The following is a 20,564-nucleotide window of genomic DNA, read 5'->3' as shown; positions in this document are numbered from 1 at the left end:
CAGTGATCTGGTGACACCAGTTTTCCAATGAAAAAGGACTGGGGAGAGACAGGGTGACAGCAGCAGCGATGGGCCAGCCGAGTCCTGTAGTTGTTTGCAGGAGTTAGAAGTGACAAGGTTCATCTGATGCATCTAATTCCAAGCAGTAGAACTGCACAGTCCTTTTCCTACCCTGCTGGAATCTTAGAAAATCTTGAGTTGAAAGGGACCTACAAGGATCTAGGTCTGTGCAGGACCACCCAAAGAATGTATAGTATAAATATATTATAAAACATGTGTATATTTTATATATATGATAATATAACCCAGTTGCTGCCTACTGTTAGATATACCTGAGATTAGAAGTTTAAATATGCACACAAAGTGTAAAAAAACAGATCTCAAAGCAGGTATCCAAGCATTTGGGAAAGTCCACTGTAAAAACCTCTATTGTTACCCTGGAGAATGGTGAAGGATATGGCAGGAGGGCAGCATGGGAGAACAGACCAAGCACTGGCAGAAGGAGAGGATGAAAAAAGAGCAAAAGAACAAAATGCCTGTTGGATATTCCCAAAGAAAAGACTGTCATTCTCACCTTCTTCAATCAATTATACATTTCAGTTTTCAGGAACATTCTCCCACCTTGTGACTTGCCAACTACAGATGGAAGAGCAGACTTAGTGGCTTTAACGTTAGCATTTCCTGCAGTTTTCCAGAATTTCAGTGCAGGAGACCTGCATAACCTGATTCATCAGCTGCTCGTGTGCAAGCATGTTTATTTAAGGTTATGGGGGCAGAGAGATTCAACAAAAACCCCCTCATATTTGTGTTTGGAGAATTCCTGGAGGAAAGGCAGAGCAGGCAGCCTATGGGGAACTCCCATAGCACCAAATAAACAAACTCTGTCACACGCTTCCAGAAATATATGTAACGCAACATATGTTGTTGGGAATTTTAAGTCCCTTTTAAATTTGTGTATGTTACAGAAGAACTTAATTAAACAGGAAAGACAAAAAAGATATTGGGGAGCTATGGCAAATGTGCAGAAAAATCCTGAAGACTGCCTAGGCTGCACATTGCATAAGAGGGTGAGGATTGGCCCAGATAAGGCACACAAGGAGCACAGCTCCCACACTGCTCCCCAGGTCCAGCTTCCTCCAGCCCCAGGATGTGGCACTGGGCACATCCTGACCTACTCCTGCCTCTGAGTGTGCGAGTGGGCAACCTGGGACGTCACAACACGGGGCTGCTCCAAAACACAGACCAACAGAAGGAGTAACATGGTGTTTATTTTCACTTGCTTGCAAGTTTTGAGGTCAGCCACAATCTATTTAAGTTGTTGGTACAATTTCAATAATCACAGGCTTTTTGTATATCCTTATTTACTGTGTTCTGGTTATTTACCATGTTAATTGAGGTTGTGGGGCATAAAACCAGCTTAATATAAGGGTTTTGTTGCCAATTAACACTTCCCATTTGTAGAGTTAGATAATCACTAGCTGCTATCCTCCTGGTTGTAATTCACGAGTTAGTTTGCATAATTACCTCCCAGTCACTTCTCACAAGGGTAAGACAAATCCTCCTGTCCCAGCCTCCTCACCAGACCTGCTGCACAAAACAGAGGGACTGCTCACTCGCAGGGGTGTGTTTTTAATTATGCATCACAGCACAACACTTAGGATGTTAAATGGCTTGAATCCTCTGGCACAGGCAAGGCATTTCTTGGTGTCACATGGTATTGTCAAATTTCTAAAGGAAACACAATTTTTTCTTAATCCCCAGATCACTGGCTGAAGTGGAAGCGACGGTGTTCAGCACAGCTCCAGGTTTGGGGGGGACAAACATGACTCAGGGCATAAGGCTGCCCTTCTCTACATACAGGGCAGAGAGAAGTTCATGCCAATCAAATCCACCTCAGTTTGTACTCCAGACTGGTAATGGATATCCCCTCCTGAAAGTGTTCAAGGCCAGACTGGACTGGGCTTTGAGCAACCTGGTCTAGTGGAAGTTGTCTCTGCCCATGGCAGGGGGATAGAATGAGATGAACATTAAGATCCCCTCCAACCCAAACCATTCTGGGCTTCTGTGGTCATGGAGTCTCCCATAATCATTTCACATTCTTAGGACAGAATTCCACCCAGTAAGTTTACACCAGACTTGACATCTAACACAGTGGGATTTCTCTAAATCCAAACAGATGTTTTCACAGCTCCATCTCTGGGGGCTGCCCTAATGCTCATTTACCAGAAGCCAAATAACCCACCTGTCCTGCACATACCTCCACCCTCTTGCACACCTGCAGCTGAACTGAAAGATTTCAGAGCACCAACTCAGCCAGAACCCAACAGCCAGAACCCCTGGGAGCACAGTCTGTTCCTCCATACAGAGCTCTGCACTTTATACCTTCACCACTGAGTTAACTTCTGCTCTACAAATAAACTGAGCTGACTTTTGGCTGCTGAAATAAACTCTTACACAAGAAGCAGTGTTTTGGTGGTACACGTTGATCAGGAACCTGGCCAGGAGCACGGCTTCTCCATGTTACCTTGCTCTGCCCAATTCTTCCTGTGGGTTTCCTGCATATTTTCCTTTCCCTCTGAAGAACGAAGGCATCCATTCATCTCTCACTTTCCACACACTTACCAGTTTCATAACCCAAGTGATGCCAAGGTTCTTGCAAAATTCTTCCACAAACAAATAGTACTCTGAAGACATTTTGAGGGTCTTCAGAATAAAGGCACATTTTCTTGCCTCAGGCTTTCCTGCTTCCCTTTCTAACTGTTTCCGAAACCTCTTCAGATCCTTTGCTAAGCTGCTGTTCTGACTCAGCTGGGTAGAAAGAGAAATACGAGATTCAGCACAACAAATGCTCCCACAGTATGACTTGCTTTAATTGCCCTTGAGAAGCTTCTGGGGATCAACTGCACCACATATTCTGAGAGGAAAAATAAATAAATATGGATGCCACTGAGAACTGCTTTTTCTTTGTGGACAAAGAGGATCAATTTCAATTTTCTGTCTCTCTGCATGAACACTGGGAACTAGAACAGAGCAAGTCTTACAATCCATGTTCCACCATTCCTGCTGTAGCTTTCCTGTGCAGCCAGAATCCCTCTTTCCAGGGCAGGCAGATGCCCACAGCGACCCTGCAGCAGCTCAGCCACAGCACTCCTGAACTCCACTGGTCAACCCAGTGCTACAATCCACCCTCAAACTCCCTCCATAGAGTCACAGACTGGTTTGGGTTGGGAGGGACCTTAAAAGCTCATCCCATTCCACCCCCTTCCATGGGCCGGGACACCTTCCACTAGACCAGGCTGCCCAAATGCCACACTTGGTGAGGGCTAAGGCTCCCAGTGGGATCACATCCCGCTCAGGCGCTGTGATGCAGAAGACATTGCCCAGGAGAGGACAGGGCTGTAGGTGTTTATACATTGGAATGGGCTGCCCAGGGAGGTGGTGGAATCACCATCCCTGGAGGTGTTCAAGGAAAGACTGGAGTGGCACCCAGTGCCCTGGTCTGGTTGACAAGGTGGTGCTCAGTCATAGGTTGGATTCCATAATCTCAGAAGTCTTTTCCAACCTAATTAATTAATTCTACTAAATCTGTAGCGTCTAAACATGCCCCTAGATACCATCCATACTCCCCATACATGGTGGAAGGCTTGGGGAGGAGGACGCTATCCTTGCCGTCACCTGCACAAGGATCGCATGGAGCTTAACATGCCGCCCCGGGGATGTGCAGGATCTGGGATACAGTGCCCGGAACCCGCCGGGAGCCCACCGGGACCGCTCCGGGCCCCGCTCTGAGCCGGGCCGCGACCCCCGACCCCCGCCCGCCTGTGAGGGCGCCGGAGCCCGCGCCCGTCCCCATGGCAACCGCGCGGCTGCGCGCTAGGGGGCGCTCTCGGCACCCGCACCCCAACACTGCCCCCCCAGCCCGGGCCTGATCTCCCCGCCCTGTCCCGGCCCCTCCGGGACCCCCGGCCTGATCCCCACCGGGACCCCCGGCCTGATCCCCCCGCCCTGTCCCGGCCCCTCCGGGACCCCCGGCCTGATCCCCCCGCCCTGTCCCGGCCCCTTCGGGACCCCCGGCCTGATCCCCACCGGGACCCCCGGCCTGATCCCCCCGCCCTGTCCCGGCCCCTTCGGGACCCCCGGCCTGATCCCCCCGCCCTGTCCCGGCCCCTCCGGCACCCCCGGCCTGACCCTCCCTGCGGGCTGGCGGCCACAGGCAGTGGTGGGGAGCCCCTCAGCCCTGTTCGTCGCTGGCACTGCCCATCCTGCGGCCCTGCGAAGTCCGCAGGACACTCCTGCAGCCCCCCGGGCAGGGCAGGGATCCTGCGGCACCTGGCTGCAGGTGGGCTCGGGCGGGAGTGAGCTTGGAGCGGCAGGGCAGGGGGAGGTGTGGTGCAGGCAGGGGTGGGCACAGTGCGAGCGGGGGTGGACACGCAGCGGGCAGGGCAGGGATAGGTACGGTGCATGCAGGGGTGGGCATGGCGTGGGCAGGGGTGGGCATGCTGCCGGGCGCTTCGCCGCGTGGCCGCACAGACCTTCCTTGATGGAGCAGGACAAAGGTTTTGTTCTTCTCCCAACAGTGCAGCCTTGTGCGGCCGCGGGCAGCGGCGACAGGCAGCAGCCAGCGCGGCCCCGTGCTCCCACGCCACGGTGCAGGGGGGGAGTTTCTCCTCCTTTGTCTGCTCCCGGCCAGGCAGCAGCCGGTGCGCGGCAGCGCCGGAGCAGCCGGGGAAGGGCCTCGGCAGGAGCCGCGGAGAACGGCGGCCGCGGTCCCCTCTGCCCCGGCACAGCCACCGGCCCGGCCTTGCCGCACTGGGAACGAGCAGCGATCCTGGGGGAGCCAAGCTCTTCATGACGGGAACCCGAGCAGGCAGCGGGGACGGCAGCTGCGCCCGGGGACGGGGAGGACGGCAGCATTGGGGACAAGGACACTCGCGCCCCGTCCCCACCCCCGGCGCCCGCCGTCGGCCATGGGGAACGGCATGAGCCAGGTAACGGGGAGCGCTGGGGCGGCTGCTCTGCAGCTCGGCCATGCCCGGGCGGCTCGTACGGTGCCGGAGGTGGGAGACCTTTACCTGGCGGCTGCCTCTGCCGTGCCAAGTGGCGTTTCACCTGCCGGCACCGGGTCCGATACAGGGCTCAGCTCTTTATTTGTTTGTTTATCTGCCGGCAGAGCAACACCGGAGGTGAAACAGGCAGGGACGCTGCGCTGGGACAGCTGACAGCTGCCCGGGGGGGTTGAGGGCAGGGGTCACAGCGAGTTCCTTCAAGGAAGGGGGGAACTTTTCCCAACACCTTTAATCCCAAGGAACCAGCACCAAGCGCATGCTGGGAGCTCTGTATGACCCCGAGCCTGGTGGTCCCGCACCCCCTGCTCAGCGTGGCTGGGCTGTGCGTGGGGCTCGGCATCATGGGGCAGAGGGGATGGGCACTATTTTACCTAGGTGCTGCCCCGTTTTCTCCTCTGAGGAGCGGGTCAGCAGGGTGCTGGGGACAGGCACATGCTGTTTATTCATGGTTCAGTGTCCTGCCCTTGGGAACTGCCCTTGCTAACTGGCGCTCTCCCACCCGCTCCTCTCAGTGCCGCAGCTGTGAATTAAAGGCACCCCGTCGATAGGAAATTGATCTGAAATCGCAGGAATCACTTAAAAAAACCCCCTTCTTTAAGCTTTAAGTCGAGAGAAACCTTTCCAAATGTGAGCAGTGAGACAAGTGTGAGTCCAGCTGTGCTAGTGAAAATCACCTCCACCTGCCCTGGGCACCAAATATTGCTGCAGGGAGAAGCTGGCAGAGAACTGACTGGATACAGGATTGAACTCACTGCCCAGGCTGTGAGTGAGGGAGAATATAAAATAGCTCTGGTTGACAAGGTTTACAAGGTGTCCTGCTTCTGCATCTGCAGTGCTGTTAACAGAGGCCTTGTCAAGTAATTATCTTTTTATCACGAGAAGTGGAATTTCCCAGGGGAAATGAGCTGAAAGCATGGTGTCCAGAGCAATCTGTGCCTGGGCTGTGAGAAATGGGCTTCCTGCAGTACAGAGTGAGGGGAATGGAGCTCAAGGTGGGAGGGGGACAGCCACATCCCCTACAAGCTTCTCTGTGCCTGTTGCTTTCCCATCCCTCAAGCAGCAGGATGTCCCCAGGTCACAGGTAGAGTCCAAGGCTGTACAAAGGTGTATGCAACTTGCTGAGTTCAGGTAATAAACCCCAACGGAGGACTGATTGATGATAAACAAGAGGAGAAAAAAAAAAAAACAACCAAAAACAAACATGCCTGTGAGAGTGCAGTGCCAGATAGTTGCAGGTGCCAGGGCTATATCCAGCCCCACATCCTGCATGCCAGGGCAGTGGCAGCCCTGGAAATGCACTGGTCCAGCTGCCTCAACACCATTCCTGCCCCAGGGCTGGCGATGGTTATGTCAATGCCAGAACTTTGGCCTTTCCAGCCAAGGTCACTGCTTCCCAGCGTGGGTCCCAGCACAGTGGGTACCACAGTATGAGGTCACTGTTCACACTGCCACTTCCCCCTTGTGTCCCACAGATCCTTCCTGGCCTCTACCTTGGGAACTTCGTTGGTAAGTGGAACTCAGCTGCCGCAGATATGTTCTCCAGCTGGGGAGTGGGGCTTGCTTGAGCTGGTGTCTCCCTGCCTGCAAATGCTGCCTGACTCCCTGCCTGCACCCACCACCCTGCCTGTGCCCACGGCCTGCTCTGCTCTGTCACCCAATTGGGGTTGGCAGTAGTGGGAGTGAAGACACTGTGGGAAAGGCAAGGCAGGGACCCCTGCCTTTGCATGGTTTCCTTATTTAACAGCTGCCTTGAGCTCTTGGGATGCATTGGGGAAAGGAGCCAAGGAGGAAATGTGGATTCTCTGCCAGGAGCAGAGGAGCTGGTGGTGCCACATGGGTGCAAGGGAGCAGGACTGGGGTACTTCAGGGTAATGCTCCCCAGTTTTGCAGCTGTAGAAGAGGCCAGAGGGGCTGCCCACCCTCAGGAGGGAATATCCCAGAGCCAGAGTCTTGTCACACCTTGTCACACCAAGTCACTATTTTAAGGAGTTTTCATTGTCAGGGGACAGTTAATGACCAAGGGCTGGCATCAGCCATGACAAACCAGCATTAATGAGTACACTCCTGCCTCCCTGATGGTTCCTTTGCCAGCTTGATTCCTTCTGTGGAAGTTTAAAACCACTGGTGTGAATTGCTAAGGAAATGTCACTGGAGCCCTGTTCTCCCTGTGCCCCATGGAGCACTTCAAGGTGGGCAGGGGGGGCTGTGGCTTGCTGGAAGCAGAGGGACAAGGGCACCCAGCTGCCAGGTTCATGATGGGGGTTCCTGTGAGCAGCCTCTGCTGTGGGGCCTAGGCCTGATGCCATCCAAACACTCCTCATCACTCTGCCAGGCAATCCAGCATGACAAGATTCTAGGCCTGCAACATTAAGCTCACAGAGACATTTCCTTCAACTGGAAGCTTTTCCAGCCCTAGTAAGCCTTGATTCCGGTGTCACCATTTGCTGTCACTGCCTGCCAAGGTGGATGGAAAGGTGTGTGAGTCCCCACAAGGGTCCCCATCTCCCTCCCCACACAGACCACAGCTTCCCTGCAGAGCATCTCCCTTGAGACTCGCTCCTATTAAAATTCACATCATGCCGTTAGCACATCCCGGGCTGGATTCCTGAGCCAAGGTTTTATACCACGTGAAAGTTTAGAAACCCAAAAGAATGAGATGGGGAAATGTTACCCCTCCTCCCCACGCTTGCTGCATCTGCTGGTTGTGGCATGAAAGGGAGACACTCGGAAGCTGCTCAGCAAGACAAGCACGCTCCACTCCCTGTGAACAATTGCTGTGCTGGACCAGAGGCCAGGATCACATCCAGAATGCTGAAGCGTTGCCCCAAACAGCCAAGGACACCCCATTTCTGTCCATGCAGTTGCATAGAGAACAGACCAGAAAGAAGCAAGTCACTACTCAGGTGTTTTCTACAGAAAATCAGAGTTGATATATATTGCTGCAGCTCTACATCTGTAGTGTACAAGATAAAGCAGTTCTCTCAGGCTGCAGCAAGTCCCAGTGCTACGTGTGTGTCTGCTCAAGGAGGTATGGGCAGGGCACCTCTCCCAAAGTAGGGACGAGTACAGGCAGGAGGGACATTGCCTGCTCACCCAGGGTGTTTCTGTGCAGGTGTGAATGGTTTAACCAGCATGAGCAGCAAGGAGAAAGGATCAGGGAGAGGCCTCTGGTTCAGGATCATGGGACTGACATTCCAGGTTTCCATGTTTGCCCATGTCTGCACTGCTGCATGTGGGGGTGGGATGCAGCTGATCTGCTGGAGCAGGGCTCTGTGTGCTGGCTGGCTGTAGAAGCAGGGTGGGAGCACTGTGAGAATAGAAGGGTAGGGAATGAATACATGTTGATGTCTAGTTTTATCCTTCAGATGCCAAAGACCTGGAGCAGCTAAGCCGGAACAAGATCACCCACATAGTTTCGATCCATGAATCCCCCCAGCCCTTGCTGAAGGTAGGGTCCTGCACCAGATGTCACCCTGTAAACTCCTGAAGCTCTTTCCATGCTGCATCTTCCTTCCCGCTCTGAGCATTCCATAGCACGTACACCTCTCCCTGGTCACTGATCCCAGAGGAGCTGGGCGGCCCCCCGGCATGGGAAACTGGCTGTCTTGTGACTATAACCCGGCCTTGAACACTGACGGGAAACAATTTCCAGCTTTCCAGACTCCTCTTGTTTCCCACCCCCTCCCACGAGTTGCTGGTGTCCCCTTGCCCTGCCCTTCACCCCAGGGAGAGTGTGGCCCCATCCCCATACAGGGGGAATGCTGTGTGGAGGAATCAAAACCCTATAGGCAGCTGTGGGTGAGGAGCAAAGGCACTGCCAGCCCTGCTCTGACCGTGTATGACACCCTTGCTGAAGTACCTGAGCTTCTCCTCTTCTATTCTGTCTTCCAGGACATCACCTACCTCCGCATCCCCCTGCCTGACACCCCTGAAGCCAACATGTGAGTACCCTGGGGAGCCTGGGGTCATGCAGGGAGGTGAGAGGGTGACCAAAGGTGAGGGCTCACAGCTTCTCAAGCCTTCCATGTGCTGCCTCTAGCTCCTAAAGCACAACAATGCACAGGCTGGAGATGTGATGCCACAGTGCAGGGGACCACCCTTGGACCCCGACAGCATCCCAGTTCAGTGAGTGCTGTGAGGGTACAAGACCTGGGGTGAGATGAGGGGCAGCCACTCTGCAGCACCCATGGAAAAGAACAGCAAGCATCCCCCTGGGAAGTGTCTGGAGAAGGGAAAGCACATAAAGAGTGTGTGGAGCCAGCCAAGGGCACAGGCATGGCTGGAGATTCAAGCAGCCAGCGTCCCACTGGCCCAGCATGAGTCACACAAGTCACAGGGCAGCCCCGTGCATCCCCAGCACAGTGTCCCCTTCTGTGTCCCCAGCACAGAATGAGCTGGCAAATCCACCTTTCCTTGGGAATAAACAGCACGGAGCTGCTCAGGTCTCAGCAGTGGCTGGCAGATCCCCTAAAACAACTCAAACATGCAGGGCTGTTCTGCCTGCAGCTAAAAATGCTGTTCCACCCCTGAAGTTCTTATTCTGTCTGGTTTGTTTTTCCTGCTAGCAAGAGGCACTTCAAGGAATGCATCAGCTTTATCCATCAGTGTCGTCTGCATGGAGGGAACTGTCTTGTCCACTGGTAATGCTTCTTCCCCTATGCCCACTGCTGTGTCCCTGCAGCTCAGCAGATACAGCCCCCTGCCCCTCACTTTAGCTGCAAACCCTGATCAAAGCCAGCCTGTGCCAGAGGGCTCTGTGCCAATGGACCCACCCAGGATCCACCCTCAGCTGTGGCTTGTGACTCAAACCCAGCGGGATCCAGGCAGTCCTGGAACTGGGGCAGCTTTTTGCTGCAGCTGAGTGCGCGGGATGAGCGGGTTTTGGGGCAGGCAGCCAGGCAGTGGCTGCTGCTCCTGTTCCCTGTAGAGGAATGGGTATTTATAGGCACTGATGGTCAGGACCTTGGAAGGTCTCAGGCCTCCGGGAGAGCAAGTCCTTAGAGAAGAACTGAAATATCTGAGGCACAAGGGTGGAGGAAGAGGCAAGCATGGGGTCAGGGTGTGCCACTAACACCAGCCCTTCTGCTCTTTCCCTTGCCAGCCTCGCTGGCATCTCCCGCAGTACCACGGTGGTCGTTGCCTACGTCATGGTTGTCACGGAGCTGAGCTGCCAGGAGGTGCTGGATGCCATCCGAACCATCCGGCCCGTCGCCAACCCCAACCCCGGCTTCAGGCAGCAGCTGTCTGAGTTCAGCGGCAGTGCAGCCCGCAAGGTGGGACAAGCCTCTACCACCCATGCCCTGCTCCGTGGCTGAGCCTGCCATGGGTCTCAGAGCAAGGACGAGTCCTGAGGGGACTTGGTTTCTTCCCCACTCCCCTTGCTGGCAGACTTGGACCTGCCCTTGTAAACCAGCACTGTATTTTACTTTTCACTTCTTCCCCAGGTCCGCAGGCACCTGAAGCAGAAGTATGGGATGTCTCCTTTCAATGACGAGGAAGAAATAAAGGCCTTGCTGCCAGTAGGGAGAGAAGGAACATCCAGGACAGAGGGAGCTGTGCAAGGACTGGTCCCAAGAGCCAGAGACATGAGGAGCACAAGTCCCTTCCTGCTGCGGGTGAAGAGGACGTTCTCCTGCATCCCGGCTTGTCTGAAGTGACCCAAGCCAAGGGAGAGCAGTGAGCATCACCCAACAGCCTGGGAGAGATGAAAGAGATGCAACACAGTGGGACAGGAACCTGCACAAAGCCCAGCTCCCTCTTCTCTTCTGGGGTGGGAATGTGCCACCCTCTGTCTGGGCAGGTTTCATGGACGCTGTTGGGCTTTGCAGCACATGCTGGGTTCATCTTCTTCACATCCACCCTGCTGGGGACACAGGTCTCTGCCCCGGGTCACTGCAGGCTCCTGCTTGGGGCAGAACACACAGGCCAGTATCCAGGTGTTGCCAGCAGCAGCTTTGGCACTTGGGTACCCACTGCATGGCCTCAGGGTGCATGGGAGAGCCGGTGCTCCCCTCAGAGCGGTTTTCCCACCAGCAGCACAAGCTCCCACCATCCAGGTTGGCTGCGGAGCAGGGACACACCAGTGTGCCAGCAGGTAATGCCACCACACAGGCTCCCAGGCAAGGGTCCAGATCCAGACTGGCCAAGCACAAGCTCTGAGCAAGCACTGTAGGCTTTAGGAATCCATTGCACCCCATTCCCACCTATCCCAGGGCACAATCTGTAACAGGTGGGAACCAAGCATTTAACCTGGCCAGACCTCACTAGAGCAGAGCCTTAAGCCATTTTGCTTAAAGAGTTTCTATGTTCCCCAGTAATAAATACCCTTCTCTGTGGTCTGACTCTCCTGTGATGGCTGGGTTGGCCAGGGATGCCAAGGGGGAAGGTCCCAGCATGGGACCAGTCTGCAGCTGCTGCTGGCCACTCTGGAGAGTGAGCTGGGGACACTGGCATGCCTTGACAGGGCTCACCCTACTGCCTTGTGGGAAGCTGACAAGGAAGGCCAGAAATGTGAGTGCCATGGCAGGGCTCTCTGGGGACAAGCTCTGCTCCAGGAGAGGTTGGGAGCAGCAGGTGGGAACTCACCTGGAACCTGTCTCACTGTAGCCTCTCCACTCACTGGATCCAGGAGCACCAGTTCCAGGAGTCCACTGACTCCAGCTGCTGGGAGTACTGAGAACCTGGCACCAGCTGAGTATCACAAGTCCCAGACCAGTCCCATTTACATCTTTTCCTGGGGCAGAGTCCCAGGTGGGAAAAATTCCCAGGATGCTCAGCTGGGTAAGCAGCATTGTCCCTGTTGGGACTTAGAGCATTTTTCTGGGGTCCCCCTCATTCCTGCCCCCCCTCCTAGGGGGAACGGACCCCCCCAGGAGACAAAGCTTCAAGACCAGGGCTCCTTTCTGCTACCAGTTTCTGCCTGCTGGGCTGGGTGCTGCCTTGGGGTGACCCAGGCAGACTGGGAGCTCCACTATCTCTGGGTAGATACGAGTGAACTGAATAACCAGGGATTCATCACCCTTCACTGCTCCTTCACATCTGCCATGGGATCCCACTCTCATTCCAGTTCCTTCCAGGTGCCTCTACCCAATCCCTCGCCCCAGGCCAGGCTCTGCAGCACCCTTTGGCCTCCTCAGCATGCAGCAGGGTGGAAGCCCTGCAGCCCAGGACCATGCATCTGGGATGGATGTATGCCCCATGCACAGCTGCACCTTCCCACACTGGGACACCTTATGCCAAGGTGGTTACACCCAGGGATTCCCCTGTTCCCACTATAAACCACACAGGGCCCTGGCCCCTCCAGCTCAGCTCCACAGCAAAATGTATTTATTTTGGCAGATCTGATTTACACAGCCTGGAAAAACCCAGGCAAGGGCAGCGTTAGCTACGAGTTAATGTTTGACTCATTTTGGCATGAAAAGTTTAAGGGTTAAGCAGCTTCACCTTCCCTGGGAAGGGAGAAGCGTGGTGAGGAATACAGCAGGGAATCTGGCTCCTGAGCGTCCTCGCTGATTAGGAGTAATTAGATCCCCCGGGTCCTGCGTCACCAGGCGGCTGCCACACCACATGAAATCCCCGGCCGGCCGATAAAAAGTCGACCAATAAAACTTATCCCGGCGGGCTGGGGCTGACAAACGAGCCGGCGGCTGCGATTATCTCCCGGCCTTGGATGTAATCGATGCAAGCCACTGGGAGGCTGTGCAGTGACTCCTTGCCATGGCTCTGCTTCCCAAGGCAGAAAGGGGAGATGGGGATTCTGTGTCAGTCAGTTCCCAGGCCCTCTTCCCAGAACATGGCCCCACAGCTCACCCTGATGGGGGGCACAGGTGGTGCCTGATTTTCACTTTGCAACAAAGGGGTCCCAGACAGGCTCAATAAGGAGATAAACCCTCTGCTAGTGGGGCTCACTTGTACACCCCGTGTGGCCCCATGTGCCCTCTGTGCCATGTGTCCATGCCCTGTCCTCACAGCCTCTGGGAAAGCCCAGGACTGGGCTCTCTGCCACTGATTATTCATTTGGAGACTGCAGCCCCAGTACCTCTCAGGAACTTCGCTTCTCCTCTTGGTCAGAGGTGACTTTTTCTGACTCAGAGCAGGAAAGGAGACCTGGAAGACTGCAAAAGGAGACTTTGGGGGCAGCAGCCGGGCAGAGAAGCAGGGTTTCCCTGCACAGTGACATGGAACTCTGCAGCAGTGATGACGGAATCACCAACACCAGTGTCACCCCCGAGTGGCCCAGCCCATGCCCTGGTGCAGGATGTGTCCCACCCCAGTCCCGGCAGCCGTTGGCACAGCTCATCCGCCCTTCTCACCCGTTTCCCGTTCGACTCAGCATCCAGAGCCCAACGAGGCAGACGTGAGCATTAGAGCAGAGGAGAGATTTGAGAGATGGGGACATGTGACTGTTCACACCACCCTGGAAACCCCGTGCTCTTTCCGCAGCTCCCTGCAGCTCCCCACACACATGGAGTGAGCACGGGAGGACGCAATCCCTGAAGCTGGGACGTGTCTGGCTGGGTCCCCAAAGCAGGGAGTAGAGTCCCTTGGCCCCTTCGGTGAGCATGTGGGAGACCTGACAGTTTTAGGGGAAGCATTTGGGAGGGGTGGAGGAGAGTTCCGTGTGCCATCTGGTGCCTTGTCCCGTGGATGCAATCTGCCTGCCCCTCTCCCGCGAGTGCACGGTGCCTGTGTTGAGAAATGCACCCAGCTCAGGTATCTCGGTATGTAAATTACCAGTGCCAGCTGCACATTGTGTTCTCCACCGCAGGGAAAGGCTGGAGCCCCAGGCAAGAGCCGGGAACGGGCGCTCACCCTTTGCCTAACAAAGGGCACTTCCCGGGGTGGGGGTCAATGACCCAGAGCCTCCGCAGGAGCCAATGAACAACGGGAAGAGCTTAAAATCACCACTGGTGTACACGGGTGCACACATTGTGAAGGTCTGAAACCTCGGGGATGCCTTTTTTGGGGGTCCCTCCGAGAGGCACCAGCTCCAGCTCTTCCCATTGCTGTAACCTTCAGTTACGACATCACTTTTTCCTGAACACGGATGTCTGACGCTGCTGCGTGGGGAAAAGTGAAGCAGTGGAAAAATTTTAAGATCCGTTCCTCCCCCCCTCCCCGCGCATTGGGTCAGCCAGAACCTGCGGCGTGGGCCAGGAAAGGGAAAGTGAAAGCCGGAGCCGCTTTCGGTTTCGCCGCCGGGCCGCGATGGCGGAGCCGGGGGCGCCCATGCGGCTGAAGGAGTGGCTGATCGCGCAGATCGACAGCGGCCGGTACCCGGGGCTGCGCTGGGAGAACCGGCACCGAACGCTCTTCCGCATCCCCTGGAAGCACGCGGCCAAGCAGGATTACCGGCAGCAGGAGGATGCTGCGCTCTTCAAGGTATCCCGGGCTCCCCGCGGTCCCCCCTCGGCCCTGGGAGAGTCCCCGGGACTGGTCGCCGGGCTCCGTGTGCGCTCCCGGGGCTCCCCGTTGCCCGAGGGTCTCCACTGCCCAGCTCCGTGCGCACCCCGGAATCGCTCACCCGGCTCTGTGCAGCCATGTGCACCGCCGGGGCTCTCCACTGCCGGACTCTGTGCGCAGCTCCAGGGCTTTTGGCTCCATGCACACCCCGGCACACACCGCCCAGCTCCGTGTGCTCCCCTGCGACCCCGCAGTCCCCCGGACACAGAGCCCCGCTTCCCCACTGCCCCCAAACCCCGGTGGACTCATACCCTGCTGTGTCCCTGGACAGCCGAGCCGGGGGTCAGGTTGTGGCAGCCCCCACAGCACAGGGTGTGTGTCTCTGTCCCTCAGGCTTGGGCCGTCTACAAGGGGAAATACCACGAAGGGACGGACAAGGCCGATCCCTCCACCTGGAAGACGCGGCTGCGCTGCGCCCTCAACAAGAGCACCGACTTCCAGGAGGTGCCCGAGCGGAGCCAGCTGGACATCTCCGAGCCTTACAAGGTGTACCAGATCGTGACTGACAGAGCCTGTGATGCAGGTACGTCCCTGCCATCCCTCCTCCTGTGCCAGATGTGGGATTGATACCTGAACCATGCCTGTACAAGCCCCGTGCCCCACAGACATTACCCTTCCTCCCTGCTCCTCTTCCTCTCTGGGTGTCCCGGAGAGCCAGCTCTCTTCCCTGGGGCTGTTCCTGCCGTTTGCAGGGGTTCATCTGTTCTTTCTTGCTCTCTGCAGAGGACAGTGACACACAGTCCCCAGGCAGTGAGGACCAGCAGGTGAGCCTGCCCTGTGCCATCCAGGCAGGGGAGAAGGTGGGACCCTCAAATCCCCCCTTCACCCATCAGCTGCTCCCCTGCTTGCACACTGCCTGCATTTGTCCCAAGGGGAATCAGAGAGGATCCCCTGTGCCATGCACTGCCAGACCCAGGCAGGGGATCTGCTGGCTTATGGGGTCCATGGAAGAGGCAGGAGCTGGCTCAGTTCCCCTGCTGCCAGCTCACCCCTCACCAAAGCTGCTCCTATCCCCAGGGCAGCACAGCAGGCAGTCCAAAGGAGGAAAGCCAGAAGGACATGCTGGACAGTGTCCACGTGCCTCCACAGCCCCGGCTCTCTGGCCACCCAACTGAGCGAGGTGAGGAGGCTCCCTCTCTGTAGGATGGGGCAGGTGGTAGGGAGCACATGCTTCTGCCAGGATCCTGCTCTCCTGTTGCTCGTGCAGGCAGCACCTGTGAGGATCGAGGCAGGAGCTGAGGACTCCCACCCTGCCCCAGCAAAGCCTTAGGGGATATAATGAGACCTAATAATGAGCAAACACAGTGGGAACTGTGGGCCCAGGGGCTTGGGCCAGGAGAGTGCCTGGAAGCCCTTGGGGTAATTGTCCATGTCCTTTTACCACCTCACCTCTGCCCTGGTCCAGGGTTCCTTGTGAGGGGAGTCTTCTATGGCTGGAACCCGACCCATGGCCAGCTTCTTCCTGGACCCCAGTCCTACCTCCCTGTGGAGGATGTCAACAATTCAGGTAGGAGCCACGCTGCAGGCAATGCTCTGGGTGGCCCCACCAGCCCAGATTGCCCATGAACTGACCCTCCCTTTGCCCCAGACTGCTGGCTCCACATCCGCCTGTACTACTGCGATGTGCTGGTGAAGGAGGTGACCACCCGCACGGCCGAGGGCTGCCGCATCACCACCAGCGCCATGCCAGCCGACAGCGAGCACCTCTACGGCCCCTCCTGCATGGAGCAGATAAAGTTCCCCCCACCCCAGGTGCTCAGTGGCCACGGCCACGTGGCCTGCATGACCGACGTGCTGGAGCGGCTCTTGCCCCACCTGGAGCGTGGGGTGCTGCTGTGGGTAGCACCTGAGGGGGTCTTCATGAAGCGGCAGTGCCAGGGCAGGGTGTACTGGAACGGGCCACTGGCCCCACACAAGAACTGGCCCAACAAGCTGGAGAGGGAGAAGACTTACAAGCTGCTGGACACACAGCAGTACATACAGCGTAAGTCCCTGGGAGACCCCGCTCCCCTCAGAAAGAGGGGCAGGTGCTGCCCTGGTGTGGCTGATGGGGGCTGTCAGGACTCTGTGTCCCCTGATAGGTTTGGTGTCTTGCAGAGGTGAGGGAGTACCTGAGCAATGGGCAACTCATGCCTCAGTACCAGATCTACCTGTGCTTCGGGGAGGAATACCCCACCAGAGCTGGGCACCCCTTCCAGAAGCTCATCATGGCACACGTGAGTACCCACTGGGGCTGGCAACCCCTGAGCCAGGCACAGGGACCATTGCAATGCAGGGGCACGGACCTGTGCCCATCCTTCGTTCTGTGCCTCCACAGGTGGAGCCGGTGTTCGCACGGGAGCTCTTCCATCATGCCCAGCGCTTGAGGCCGATGCTGCTCTGCAATTCCCCCCAGCCCTGTGCCCCTGGCACCTCCAGCCACATCTTCCATGTCCTCAAACAGCTCTGCCAGCCCTGAACTGGGTGGGAGAGGAGAGCCCAGTTGCCATAAAGTCTCAGAGTGGGAGGCTCTGAGCCCCATGGCCCTGCTCCAGCTGCATGTCCCAAGGCAGAGTGCTCAGGATGCTCAGTGTGCAGGACCAGACAAGGACAGATGTTAGCTGGAGTGGGCAGGTACTGCTGCCCCTGTGACTGCTGTATTTATTCCCTAGAAGTCCCCCAGGAGGGATTTATTGCGTGCCTTTTCAGCAAGCCAGGGCAGACCTGGCTCCATTCTTGCACCTTGCTCTGCCAGGACTCACCATTGCGAACCTTAGAAATAAAGGTTATGTTTTTGTATCAGTGTTGGGGGGCTGGCTCTGGTGTGGAGGGCTGATGCTGGTCCGAGCAGAGCACAGGTGTCTGGGGAGCTGAGTCCCAACAGAGGCTCATGTGGGCAAAGCCAGCTCAGAACCAGCCACAGGGAAACAGCGTGAGACAAACCCTGCCCCAGCACTGGCTCCAGACCTGTCCTGCCCTTTGTCCAAGCCCCTTGGCAGGGGTGAAAGCAGCAGCAAGGTGTGTGTAGCTGCTGTGCTGACCTGGCAACACCAGGCTGTCCCAAAGGCAGTCACTACTTGTCCCTCAGTTTACTCTCATGAGTGGTGCAATGAGGTTCCTGGTGTCTGTGCTGTGCTCAGAGCTATGGGAACGATGCAGGGATCTGGCACAAGAGAGACCTGGCACAGGATCCAGCACAAGCCCGGGCTGGGGGGCAGGGTCTGAGGCACTGGGGTGGGCAGGGGACACCTTCAGTCTTACCAACATCCCTCACTCAGCCTCACTGCAGGCCCAGCCGGAGCCCCGCTCCACACCGTGAGCAGGGCGGGATGAGAACCAGGTCGTGGGAACCTTCCGTGGGAAAAGGGGCTGGGGGAGCCGGGGGCTGTGCCCGCCTCTGCCCTGGGGAAGCCGCGGCCGTGCCAACCCCGAGGCCACTGGCTGCTGGCCGCAGGCCTTGGCGGCGCATCCGTCCGTCTGTCCGCAGGGACCAGTGCTGGACGGCAGAGCCCCGCTCCGCCCTGGGCGGCCCCTCAGAGGAGGGGCCCGCCGCCCCCTCGCCGGCCGGGTTTTAACGGGCCGTGCTGGGGCCGCGCGGCACAGCGGGATCAGCGGCAGAGCTGGAGCTGCGCGGGCCGGCCGGGAAGATGCAGCCGGACCTCCCCGTCGGCGACGCGGCGCTGCGCAGCCCACCGGCCCCTGAGCCGGCCGGCGGCGCCTTCCCCAGCGCTGAGGCCACCAAGCCACCCTACAGCTACATCGCCCTCATCACCATGGCCATCCAGAGCGCGCCCGAGCAGCGCATCACCCTCAGCGGCATCTACCGCTACATCATGGGCCGCTTCACCTTCTACCGTGAGAACAAGCAGGGCTGGCAGAACAGCATCCGCCACAATCTCTCCCTCAACGAGTGCTTCGTCAAGGTGCCCCGTGATGACAAGAAACCGGGAAAGGGCAACTACTGGACCCTCGATCCCGACTGCTACAACATGTTTGAGAACGGCAGCTTCTTGCGGCGCCGCCGGCGCTTCACCAGGAAGAGGGGCGTCCGGGATGCGCCAGGCACTGAGGGAGACGAGGGGCGAGGGAAGACCCCCAGACAGCAGGCGCGAGGGCTGCCCGCCGCCCCGCTGCCGGAGGAGGGGAAGGCAGAGGGGGGCTACCCCTCGCCGTCGGGCACGGGACGCCTGCCGAGCCCCGCCGCTCTGTCCGAGGGTGCCGGGGTGCCGGGGTGCACTGAGCCCTGTGCCCGGCGGCAGCCGCCCAAGGCCAGGCAGCCCTGTCTGTACGTGCCGGACATGCCACAGCCCAAGGGGCCGTTCTTCACGTCCCCCGAGAGCCGCCCGCCCAAGGAGACTGTCTTCGGGGGGCTCCCGGCGGCGCTGCAGCTGCCCCGGCCAGGTCAGTACCCACTGCCCAGCGAGCGCCCGGCCCAGCACCAGCACCCTGCCCTGCTGCCTGCCCTGCTGCCCACCCAGCACAGGGACCCCCCGCAGGACTCGCCGGCCACCCCAGACACCCCCCCAGAGCAGCTGGAGGGCAAGGAGCTGGCTGCCCCTGGGTTGGGCCCGTGTCAGCCATTCGGGCAGGTGCCACCTGCATTCCCTGGCAACCTCCTCGGCACGGGCAAGCCCCCCCCATCCTGCTTCCTGGAGGGAGAGGGCTACACGCAGCCCCACCTGCCCGTGTTCGGCTCCTTCAGCCGGCCGGGCCCCGAGGCGCTGGGCAGCAGCTACCAGTGCCGGGTGCAGGCGCTGAGCTTCTGCATGAAGGAGCGGCCCTGCAGCACAGCGCTGGAGCATCTCCTGGCCACGGCTCCCCCGGCCTCCACTGCCCCCCGCCAGCCATCCTTCGGGGCCATGGGGCCACGGGCAGGTGAGCAGAAGGAGCCATGGGGGCCGGGGACCACGATTCCACTGCAGGGGGCTAATGGCTACCCCCTGGGGCTGCCCCCCTGCCTCTACCGGACACCCGGCATGTTCTTCTTTGAGTGAGGGACTTCCCACCCTGGGACAACCCAGCACCTAATAAAACACATTCCCCAACGCTGCCTCTGTGGTCTCTGTGCCCCATTCGAGGTGGGCAGTGGGCAGGGCCAAGCTGGGGACCCTCAGCCCCAGCTCAGGTGCTGGCTGGGGGACACATGTGCCCAAGGCCACCTGGCACAGTCTCCATCCCCACCAGTCCCTCCATCAGTGATCACTGACTGGATGGTGAGGCCAGGTGGGGACGGGCATGGCCTGGGTCAGTGCACCTACACTCAGGTCCTGAGTCCCAGGGAGATGCTGGGGACAAGGTCCCGCCACAATGTAGGGCCAGGAGCCCCTGAAGCGCCATCCCATGGCAGTGAGAGGGAACTTTGTCCCTAGGGATCAGGGGATGTGCTGCAGCAGAAATTACCCCCACTGGAGCCCCACTATCACCTCCCTGGGCCTGGGACCCCTCCAAGTTCCTGTTTTTGCACAGGATGTCACACATGGCACAAATGGCACCAGCCTCAGTGTGTGGCCCTGCAAATGGACCCGTGTTGCCCCAGACAGACGGCAGGGAGGAACCGGGGGTTGTGGCACAGTGTGGAGGCTCTGCTATGGGGGTAGACAGGGCTCTCTCCCCTCTCTGTCCTTGCCTGTGGCTGTGTCAGTGCCTGGTTTGGGATTCCAACTTGTCCCTGCAGACTCTGAGACCAGGGCAGCCCAAAGATGGGCTGTGCAAGGGGCTGCAGATCTGATGGGAACAGCCAGGAAAGTGGATTCCTCTGACCTGAATCATGCAGGGTGGCTGCCAGTGAAGAGGCACCAGCTGAGTCACCGCTGTTGACACTGGGCTGGGCACAGGGATATGCCCCAACTGGCCAGGCTGGTGGACACTGGAGTGGGCACACAGCCCCAGGATGGGAACTGGCCACCAGCCCCTTACCACACAGCACTGGGACATCCAAGTCAGCACCTCTGAGCACTGGAGTGGGGCTAGAGTGATACTGGCAAAGTGGGGGGCTGTGCTTGTGCCCCCCATCCTGCCAACCCCAGGCTGGGAGGGGGAGCTCCCAAGGACCGGCAA

At 58.1% G+C, this 20,564-nt stretch overlaps 2 protein-coding genes across 2 annotated transcripts; both read left to right on the top strand.

The window, feature by feature from the left end:
* Nucleotides 1-4,458: 4,458 nt before the first annotated feature.
* On the top strand, nucleotides 4,459-17,268 carry DUSP15 (dual specificity phosphatase 15). The gene is made up of 15 exons (XM_058850985.1): nucleotides 4,459-4,988; nucleotides 6,539-6,572; nucleotides 8,432-8,514; nucleotides 8,958-9,007; nucleotides 9,632-9,706; nucleotides 10,168-10,339; nucleotides 10,511-10,721; nucleotides 14,164-14,447; nucleotides 14,862-15,051; nucleotides 15,252-15,292; nucleotides 15,546-15,648; nucleotides 15,934-16,035; nucleotides 16,117-16,512; nucleotides 16,626-16,744; nucleotides 16,846-17,268. The coding sequence occupies exons 1-15, from the start codon at nucleotides 4,968-4,970 to the stop codon at nucleotides 16,984-16,986; spliced, it is 2,022 nt and encodes a 673-aa protein (XP_058706968.1). The 5' UTR covers nucleotides 4,459-4,967; the 3' UTR covers nucleotides 16,987-17,268.
* Nucleotides 17,269-17,756: 488 nt separating this feature from the next.
* Nucleotides 17,757-19,545, top strand: FOXS1 (forkhead box S1). The gene has a single exon (XM_058850438.1). The coding sequence runs from the start codon at nucleotides 18,155-18,157 to the stop codon at nucleotides 19,499-19,501; it is 1,347 nt and encodes a 448-aa protein (XP_058706421.1). The 5' UTR covers nucleotides 17,757-18,154; the 3' UTR covers nucleotides 19,502-19,545.
* Nucleotides 19,546-20,564: the final 1,019 nt, after the last annotated feature.

The sequence above is a fragment of the Poecile atricapillus genome, chromosome 15, assembly GCF_030490865.1.
Source record: "Poecile atricapillus isolate bPoeAtr1 chromosome 15, bPoeAtr1.hap1, whole genome shotgun sequence".
NCBI lineage: Eukaryota > Metazoa > Chordata > Aves > Passeriformes > Paridae > Poecile > Poecile atricapillus.
The sequence above is the reverse complement of the archived record's forward strand: the minus strand, read 5'-3'. Positions and strand labels throughout refer to the sequence as shown.